The 10,882-nt window shown below is 43.0% G+C and overlaps 1 protein-coding gene across 1 annotated transcript in view; it reads left to right on the forward strand.

The window, feature by feature from the left end:
* FAM69A (family with sequence similarity 69 member A) overlaps nucleotides 1-10,882 on the forward strand; it is a 115,263-nt gene that overhangs the window by 73,321 nt on the left and 31,060 nt on the right. Inside the window, exon 2 of the mRNA XM_018570914.1 lies at nucleotides 8,399-8,492. Within this exon, the coding sequence (XP_018426416.1) occupies nucleotides 8,490-8,492 (3 nt within the window). The 5' untranslated portion in view covers nucleotides 8,399-8,489. The remainder of the gene's footprint in view (nucleotides 1-8,398; nucleotides 8,493-10,882) is intronic.

Consider the following 10,882-nt stretch of genomic DNA (forward strand, 5'->3'; position numbering starts at 1 on the left):
GTGTTCTGTGGTTCAGTCCGTAGTACGTGGACTAGTTCCCTAGTCTACACTCCACCCATTGTAGCTCAGATGAGAAATGTAAGAATCATGGTAGAAAAATTCTGCTAAGCATTGCATCGCAAGGGATAGTTGGGGAAATCATTGGCAGAGCAGATTACAAGACATTCATACATGCAGTCCCAAAGCTCCGTAGTAATTGGACTGGTAATGAGTGACACCGCAATGAGAGTATGCATCGAGTTACATAATGAAAAATATATTTCTTCCATGGAGCCTGGCAACATGATATATGTCTCAGGTTAGCTAATGAAAATGTTTCGAGAGTTTCCAAGCAATGAAATGTTTATGTAATGCTTGTCTTACTGTTTTCTTCCAGCTTAATTATATGAGGCAGTCCCAGAAAGGTTGAGGCAATTATTCATTAACCACAAAATGTCTCCGAAATGCTTCCAGTGCATTCACAAGTTAAACTGTCCTCAATTAAAACTCAAGGATTTCTGATGTTTTCTCAGCAGTTATGTCTACAAATTTTACATGTTCTGATAAAATGTTTGTTGATCTACATTCCGTCTGAGGGCCAAGTCAACTTTTGTTGAACTTTTAGTTAGAAACAGCAACCATAGCACCACAAGAATGGTTCCCAAACCATGAGACGGATGTGGCCCCTTGCTTGCCTTTTTAACCAGCTTTGGTGCACTATTCCTCTCACTGATGCCATCAGTGGGGCACTATTCCAGCTACTGATACCAGTGTTGGTGCACTACTACTCTTACTAATACCAGTGTTGGTGCACTACTACTCTTACTAATACCAGTGTTGGTGCACTACTACTCTTACTAATACCAGTGTTGGTGCACTACTACTCTTACTAATACCAGTGTTGGTGCACTACTACTCTTACTAATACCAGTGTTGGTGCACTACTACTCTTACTAATACCAGTGTTGGTGCACTACTACTCTTACTAATACCAGTGTTGGTGCACTACTACTCTTACTAATACCAGGGCTGGGGCCCTGTGCCTCTCACTGTTACCAGGGCTGGGGCCCTGTGCCTCTCACTGTTACCAGGGCTGGGGCCCTGTGCCTCCCACTGTTACCAGGGCTGGGGCCCTGTGCCTCCCACTGTTGCCAGGGCTGGGGCCCTGTGCCTCCCACTGTTGCCAGGGCTGGGGCCCTGTGCCTCCCACTGTTGCCAGGGCTGGGGCCCTGTGCCTCCCACTGTTGCCAGGGCTGGGGCCCTGTGCCTCCCACTGTTGCCAGGGCTGGGGCCCTGTGCCTCCCACTGTTACCAGGGCTGGTGCCCTGTGCCTCCCACGGATAACAGGCCTAGGGCACTGTGCCTCCCACGGATAGCAGGGCTGGGGCACTGTGCCTCCCACGGATAGCAGGCCTAGGGCACTGTGCCTCCCACGGATAGCAGGGCTGGTGCACTGTGCCTCCCACGGATACCAGGCCTAGGGCACTGTGCCTCCCACGGATACCAGGCCTGGGACACTGTGCCTCCCACGGATACCAGGCCTGGGACACTGTGCCTCCCACTGTTGCCAGGGCTGGGGCCCTGTGCCTCCCACTGTTGCCAGGGCTGGGGCCCTGTGCCTCCCACTGTTGCCAGGGCTGGGGCCCTGTGCCTCCCACGTGACTCCCACGGATACCAGGCCTAGGGCACTGTGCCTCCCACGGATAGCAGGGCTGGTGCACTGTGCGACCCGCGGATAGCAGGGCTGGGGCACTGTGCCTCCCATGGTTTCCATGATAAAATGTATTTTTTTAACAGTTCCTAGCTTCAATTTTGTTATTAATTTAAAGTGAATCTAAACCCAAGCAGCCAAAATCTTATTTGCTACTTCAGCTTTCAATGACTGTAAATTGAACGCATTGTTAAATATCTTCCTGTAGCAACTATCTGTCATAGGATAACAACGCTGGCTTTCTGGGTCTGCATGCAGGAGCAGGTTTGTCACCTTTTAGCTGTGAACTAAAAAAAAAAAGAATACTTACACTGGATCTTGCTGCCAAAAGTTCCCAGAAAAATCCAGTGTAAAAAAATGCATTTAGTGGTGTGTAAAGTACTTGCATTTATGCACGTAAACATGCGCACTTCATTTAGAAGTATCATTATTTTGTAAAGAATCATCTAGAGTACATTTACATATCTATGTGTATTTTTATGCTTAAACATGCGTGTATTATTCATCTCAAACGCGAGATTCGGGCTGCTCTAGATTATGGAGCGAAATGTTGCCATTAACACATTGGCTATAATAGAGCTCAGGCCCAGATTGGCAATCGGGGGTCTCAAACTCAATTTACTCAGGTGCCACTGGACAAATTTTTTAGTCCCATGGGGGCCGCTTGCCAAATTGAAAAAAATGCTTCAAAATAAAATTTAACTATATACGGTACCAGTGTTAAGCTGGCCATACACCTTACAATTTATCTGCAGATTTTCTGTGGTCAGATGGAAAAGGTGCAACAGATTCCTCCATCTACACTTTAAAGGGGTTCTAAACCCTCCGTTTTTTTGGCCTATATCTACTGCTAGCAAGCAGTAGATATAGGCAAGAAGTTTAAAAAAAAAAAAACCCGCTTGAACTGGTTTTAAACTTACCTCGTTATCGCTGCTCGATCCCGCGCCGAGAATCAGGAAGTGATCGTACGGCCGCAAAGGATCTTGGGGCGGGCGCATGCGCAGTTCCGATTCTCGGCCGGGAGACGAGCAGAGACGCAAGGTAAGTCTATGGACGCGTGCACCCGCCCGCAGACACCGCTGGATCGGAGAGACAGAGCAGTCAGCGCTGGATCGGAGTGACGTCACACCGCAGGAGGGACACATGAGGAGCAGGTTTGGGGAAAGAAGAGGAAGATCAGAATAAGAGACATCATTTGAGGTAAGTGCTAACATTTACATGGGGGGAGGGGAAATTTTTTTTGGCTTTAATGTCACTTTAACTGTGTGGATGGAGTAATCTCCACCTGGGCCAATCTGTTGCACCTTTTCCATCTGACCACAGAAAATCTGCAGATAAATTGTAAGGTGTATGGGTACCTTTTAATGTATGTGCATGTTAGAATCGTTTACAAGCAGCAGCTGTCACCCGTTCAAGTTAATGATCAGGTGACAGCAGCTGCATGTAGACGCCTGCACATCGCATGTAATTGTATGTGATATGGTTACATGCAGTTAGGAATCAATCACTATGCCTGGATGTACCATCGTTAGACACTAAGCGGCAAACTGTGACATTCACTTTAACCTCTTCAGGTCTAGAAGTAACATGACGTTAGTGACCAGAACATATTTAAGTTTTGACCTGTGGCAGTTAAACTGAGAATATTTTTACAGCTTTGTGCATCAGAATTGATGGAGGGTTTTTTGCTGGGATCATATTGTGAAGCCAATACCTTTTTTTTACCTGTGGTTTCAAGAGGACTTTGCTATTTAGTAAACGGCCACAATAACAGTTTTAGGATTTAACACCTGAGTTTAGTGTCACTATAAGCTCCTTCGACTCTGGCCCATATTAGATTTTTTTCTACTGACCTTTTATTCTTCATGATAGAATAAGCATTGTGTGTGTTGTTGGGGGAAATAGAAACTGTTTTGTAGTCCATCATTTACGACCAGTGTAAGGTGGCCAGTCTCGGCATGATTTTAGTGACCAATCCATAACTGCATCCCTCAGAGGTTAATATGTAATAACAGGTTTATGTCAGCAGATGATAACAATTCACTGACGCAGAATTGCTTGGAAATCTCGAGGAATATAGTAGGATTGCTGTCCTTTCACCACAATATCTGAGACATGGTGCTGGTTAACAATACCGATGGGTTAATCTTCCTTCTCTGTTAATGAGCGATCTCTGTTTTTATGATCACTCTGTGGTATCTCTGTGAGTTACTATACTGTCAATCAGTGTCTGTCAAACTTCAGGAAATAAATGGACAACGTTTTTGTCTCAAGTAATCAACAAAGCAGTATTATAAATGATTGTTGCTGTCACTCATAAATATACATAATGGAATAGCTTGAAAGGTTGAAAGCACAGCCTAGATTGGTTCTGTGGGAAGAAAAACACAACAAAGCCCCTTGTGTGACAGTTGCTATTTGTTTCCGTGTCATCATTTATTAGAAGTTTTGTCAACAAGTTAACAGGAACAAAATGAGTTGACTTGCACAACCCTTCAAAAGTCAACATAGCTGCAAAGTATTTATGATGTAGGTAAAGCAGACCTTGCACTCACAACTAGCTATATCACCATGCAAAATGTTTATTTTTTTTAAATAATAAAAGTTACTTATTTTAGGCTTTTCCAGGCCCATTCACATAGGTCCATGATACTCACCTTTCTTGATATAGCGGTCTTAAAATACAGGGACATGCGGTCAGGTGAGGCAGAGCCTCACCTAGTATTATGAAGGAAAAAGCGGTCAGCTTCAAGTCTGAAGCTGACCGCTTTTTCTCCATTCAGATTGGCTTCTATCAAGTTGCACAGCAGGGAAAGTCTCCTCGCAGTGTAACCTGTCATGGATGGAGCGCTGCCTGCTAATTACAGGCAGTGCTGCATCCGGCTTTTGACAGCTAATTTCGGTTACACAGCAGCGGGCTTCCCCATTGCTTGTGTAACCTAACATAGTGAGGCAAAACCTATCACAACCTCTACTCTGTGTTAGAGGCGTGAGCTCTGTGGATGGTTTGGACCAATGGCAAAGCGCCATTGGTCCAAGCTGTCCAATCAAAAAACAAAAAAACCACTGAGGCCATTGATCTCGACGAGCATGTGAGGGACAGGGAGACTGTTGGCGATCAATGTTATTGTAGGCAATTTGCAAATCATTGCTCCCAAATGCTCCCTTAAATGTTACTTGATAACATTTGATATTCCCTAAATATTTCTCTCAGCTAGATCCATTATTAAAGTTTAGATGAAAAAGAGAGACAATGGATGGACAGCATGAAAAGTAAGAGTGTAAAAGAAATAAAACAATCCTTTTAACTACTAGAACTCAGTCTAAAGAATAGTTTTTCCTTCACTGGCCTGCTCAAGTACCTAGGAACACAGGCAGTGTCTGCAGGGGGGCCGCAAAGTGCCAAAGGGCCGCCTGTGGGCCTGCAAGTTAAGCCCAGGGGCCTAGGTGCTGTTGATATCATACAGGACCACATTCTTGCAAGACTTTCCCAGGAGGCTGTGGAAAGGCCGACTCTAGATAACTGTCTTACTTTCCCTAAGCGGAGATATTTTGTAATAGCTTATACTTGCCTATCCATTTCTCCTTAGATATCTTTCAGCCTGCCTGATGTCGCAAAGCGTTGCTTTAAAAAACGTCAGCACACTGTGCACCGTCTGTGTGCGTGGCACAATCTCCAGTGGAAGGCCTTCTACAGTACATTGATAGACTTCTGTTGAGTTTGGTTTACATAAAGGGCACCGTACGCTGTTGGTAAAAATTCTTAGTAAGAGTGGGTGCTGCTGCACAGGCCACACTGCAAATATTTCAGTGGAGCTGTCGTTTAGGTAAGTTTAACCTATAACACTCAGAATGGTAAGGTAGGAGCTGCTAGGGATTGTTTTAAATATACGTCTAATGGTCTTGCTGGTGATTATCGTAAAATTATTAAGCATTCCCCTTAAGTCGCCCACAATTTAATAAATGTTACTGGCATACCTGTGTTGTAGTTTAATGTAATAAAATGTAATTTCATCACTACGCTGTTCACACACGATGGCCTATTGACTGATTCGCTTTAAAGATGATGTATAGCTGGCTGAGTTATATCACCCTACCATAGATGTGGAAGAGCGTTACTTTCTCTTGCCAGGTCAGCAAAGGGGGTATTGATCCCATCACAAAAGTGCACTTGCAGTGGTCTTGGGAGTAGATCACCTTTCCGCTTCATTTATGTAAGGAGAGAAGAAAAGGGCCCCATTAATTTCAATCTTTAGCTGACAGATTATCTGGAAGTAAACGGCCAAGCTATTATAAAGAGCAGCACTTGGTGTCAGATCTGTCTAATATGGGACAATGTGATGGTCAACAAAATAATATTGTTAATTTAATTTTACCTTTTATAGGGTTCTAGAAAATCAATTTTCAGACTACAAAATCACTTCGCTCCGATCAGTGGCCGCAGTTCACGACTGCGCAGTAAATAACCCTCAGATGAGCCGAGTTTGGAAGTTAATTTCTCCCCACAGGAAATAAATCCTGAAACGTGACCATTGTGTGTATGACACAGATTCATTGAACTAAGTGAAAAACTATGTTTTGTATGATTGGGTGGCTTGGGCACCTCATAAAAAGATCACCTTGTCAACTGCTTAACCGTGTAAAATGTGGCCTGGAACTTAATCATGGGCTAACTATGGGTGCCTAATGAAAAAAGACATCAATTACTTGGATGTAATGCTGGCAGCACATAGATATCCTTCTTTGTGCTCCAGGGAGAAAATAAATTGTGATCCAACAAGGAATCTCAGCTTGGCCCCTCTAGCATGTACTGTAAAGCAAATGGTTTCAGGTGAGGAGAACTTAAAATTTAGAGTCTTGAGGCTTTTGTTTTTATATCCCGTTCCTCTAGTGGAGCGTTTAGTGGGTTTTCAGCTCTTACTTTTATTGTGTTCTTCATATAAATGATCACTATAGCTGCACAGACTAGCAATTTTCCTGTCAGTGTGTATTGTTATTTAGTACAGAAAAGAAGCGCGCTATATTACCTCAAGCATTGTTTTTCTCAAGGTGAGCGACGCTTTTTGTGGTCCCATAGTTGAAGTCAAACTCCAGTTAAAACTTCTAGCAGGTGTTTGTTTCTGACTGTGACCCCATTGGGGAAATTTTGCCCCCCATTTCCTGTTCCTGCATCTGCAGTTGATGGAAAGATGTCAATTTCATAAATATATTTACAAAACAACAGCGCTGCTAACCTAGGGCCAGTTAACACCAATTGCAGAGCGGTAGCTGCTGGAACGCACAGCAATCGCTCACTAAACTTCACCCTTTGTTCTGGGGTGAGAGGGAGCATGGCGATACATTAAAGTCAATGGCACCGCAGCCACGCCCCCCGCCCGCAGTGCGATCAGACGCGTGGCAAAATATTGCCTGCGTTCTGGTCCACTGCGAATGCAAAAGATAAAGCATGCAGCATGGACTTCAATGCATCACCACGCCACCTCCCGCCCTAGAACGGAGGGGGAAGTTTAGTGAGCGATTGCTGTGAACAAGCCCTGAGGTAGGATGTTGAACAAATGCAGTGACGATTGGGGCTTCCAAATTGGTCTCTAAAGATTTCAAACATCTGTAAATTGATGAACTTTAAGTGTCAGTGGCTTGAATAAGAAAAATTGTAACTGAAGACGGGGACAGATGATTTAATGAGGAACCAATTTCAGGAAATGGTGTCCAAAAATAAAAGGCAGACAAAGGGCTAATGACTAGTCACCAGTTTTATTTTTAGTCTCCTTGCAACTGATGTTTCCTTATTACTGACTTATTGTGCCTTGTTCTGCCCTGTGTCTCTGTGTGGGGGCGGCTATCTTGGTAGATGCAGGTTATTTGCCTTCTCGTGTGTGGGCCCCCAGCGTGGAGAACAGTCGGCAGCACAGTAGTGGCAGCAACACATCTCACTCTAAATCTAGCAGAGACTAGCAGTCAGAGGCAGCAGTGCCTTAGATTTCACACTGCATGTATACAGCTATGAGGCTCTCAGCACAGGGGAGACCAGTCACCCTCTTATAACAGAAAGTGCACTGTTATTTTTCAGGAGGTATTCACAACAAAAGGTCATTTTTTTTCCAGCGTACTGCTTAGGCACATTTACCTTTCCCAAATGCGCACTTTTACAGCAAATCTTCGCTTTTTGAGTTCAGGTCTACTTTAATCCCCTTTCCAGCCAACCATGTCACAATATGTCTTGTTGTATGTCATGCAGATGATAGTAACTGACTACTCCTGAAGCATGGCAGGGGTATGCCCCTGGAGCATGCAAGAGATCCACTGAGCTGGAAAATGTTATCCATTCATTAATGCCCTATGTTGATAAAGTGGAGATGAGCGATGACCATGATATAAGGTAAAGCCTCATGGACAGTAATAGTTATGGCGGATGACATGCATCTGAACAGTGAATGGGTATATTGCGTAAATAAAAGATCACTGAAAGGTCTGATCCATCTGAACAATGTATACGTGGCTGTGAGCTGTTTTACACCTTAAAAATAAGTTTCCTGTTAAGTTTTAACCTTGAAAACTTGTACTGTATAAAACAATCTAAAAGGCATCAAAGTTAAATGCTGTAATATTTTCCCACCATATGCCTGAAGCTTAGCATATGTTACTTTACTATTATTACATGCTGAAGTTCAATATAAGTGAAACATTATATTTTGTTTTCCTCTCCAGGACCGATGCATCCATGCGAACACACTTAGCAGGAGCACCAGTGCTGTCACCTCATTAATCTGAAATCGTACCCACAAGCTCATCATCTTTAATGGTAAGACAGGCTCTGTTGCTTGAGGTTAAAGGGAAAAGTATTATGTCTTTTCTATAAATACTTACATTGGCTAGATTTTTACTTGTACTTGCTTTTTGTGCTATATTTGCATGATCATATTGTGTAAACACACAGTACATGTTCTCTTTCTAGTGGCTGTCAGACAGTGCAGTAAGCATCCTTGCTAAATGACTGCGAAAAAAAATAAAATCAATACCAAATAAGTCAACCACATTTAGGTCAGCATACAACATAAACTTGTAAGGTGCCTCTGCTGAGTTATCTAGTTTTTATCAATGCAGAGGAGAGGGTTAAGCAACAGAGCACACAGAGAAACATTGCTGGTACTTCTCATCTCAGGAAAGAACAGTTATGTGTGCAATAGGTTTTCTAACCTGGATGATCCATGCTCCTCCTGTAAGAGCTGACATTGGTGGACATCTGCCAGCCCCTGTACACATAAGATCCTCCAAAATCAGATGACTCATCTAATATACAGTAATACCTCAGTGTACGAACACTTCTGTTCGCGAACAATTTGGTTCTCGAACAGGAAGTTCAACAAAATGTTGCTTCTGTTCACGAACTCCAAATAGGGTGACGAACACGACCGCGGCCATCTTCCCCGCTCTGACACGTGGTCGTGGCTTCCTCTAGTGGAGATTGGGGTCGCAGACAGACCTGTGCACACTTGCTATGAAGCTTTTTTGTGTGCTTTTTAGCACATACAGTACTGTACAGTATTATTCAATGAAGCATGGCTCCAAAGAAAGTGCAGAGCAAGCATGGTGGTAAAAATGTGCAGAGCGGTAATTAATTTACATCTGGTTCAGAACGGATTAACCTAATTTACATTGACCCCTATGGGAAGATTTTATTCTGTTCGCAACCAAAATCGGATCGCGAACACGTTCCTAGGGATCAGAACGGATTAACCTTATTTACATTGAACCTTATGGGGAAATTTGATTCGGTTTGCAACCAATTCGGTTTAAGACCAGAATCGTGGAACGAATTAAGTTCATGAACCAAGGTACCACTTTATGTGGTCTGTTACTGTATGTAACCGGATCTGAATAGGTTTTGCTCAATGATAAATGCTTGCAGTGGATGCCAATCGATGTCCATGCATTGAGACAAGTGGACCATTAAAGCACAAATGCTGTGCCACTTAGCAGGAAGCATAGTCTGCATGTTTTATGAGAAAATGTTTGAGTACAACATATTAACATCATATTTAGATACAAGGTTTTAGAACATGAACCTATGTGGGTGTGATCACATTCCCATATGTATCTAAAAAGAAAAAGGCATAATAGATTGGATCAGGGAAGTCAAATTCTGGTAAAGTCTTCATTCTTTGTAAAGCTGCTGAGACCAAAAAGCATAGTTTCCAACACTGCAGTGATACGTGATGCCAAGCTCATCATACAACGCGGCGTCCTTTTAACATTTTCTTCTCAGAGTGAAATGATTCCATCTGGAGAAGTGGCTGATAAAGTGCTTCTTCACATAGAGAATTACCTTTTACTCACAAAGCCCTTCATAACATTTCCCCAAATCCAGGCAGAATTAGGACACTCTATCACAGATCAATGAACATTACCTAGATTCATTGCTTGTAATATCCGTTTTATGATCATGGCCAGCCGTTGAAGACCAGTTTGCCCGCAGCAACTGCACTATTTTTTGTAATAAAGCAACAGATAGCCAAGGATTTTTGATTCACTGGAGTTTTACCATTACGGGAACTAATGTATTGAATAATCTGTCAGGCTAAGATGTCAGATGTTTGACATTATGCAAAATTCGATCAATGTTTTTATCTTTTGAATGGTATTCCAAGAGAGAGATAGAGCTAGGTTATACTTTTGCAAGAAAGCTTTTTCTTCTGTTGCAATGCGACACTTGCAACTTGCCAGTGCAGTACGTCACATGACTACCACAAGTTTACATCTGCCTTATTAATTTAACATAAAATATTTGAATTTCATTGCAAAAATAAGAGGAATCCTAGTCTTGATGTACACTGCCCAGGTTAAAAGTATGGAACAGGCTGCAGCATCAAATACCTTGGGGTAATTCCTCCAGGACCTGGGTACATCGAATCCCAGGCTGGTCTATTATACCAATTTCAACAGGTTTTGATGGTGTCAAGAGTTGGCCCATTCCCTCTGGTCTTCCACATGTCCCTATACCAATACTACAATGACAGGCCTTAGTGGCTGGTAGGAACACATTTGTGGGCCGGCCCACAACCCAACCAAGAATATGACCTCGGCAAATAAGGAAAATTGAAAAAAGCGCAATTAAAGAAGTATGCCAGGAAATCTAATATATATATATTCGCCGGATCCCCTTATCATTGGTCCTGTGGCTGTGACCACTCG

Source organism: Nanorana parkeri, unplaced genomic scaffold (assembly GCF_000935625.1).
Source record: "Nanorana parkeri isolate BGI_ZX_2015 unplaced genomic scaffold, ASM93562v1 scaffold1629, whole genome shotgun sequence".
Classification (NCBI taxonomy): domain Eukaryota; kingdom Metazoa; phylum Chordata; class Amphibia; order Anura; family Dicroglossidae; genus Nanorana; species Nanorana parkeri.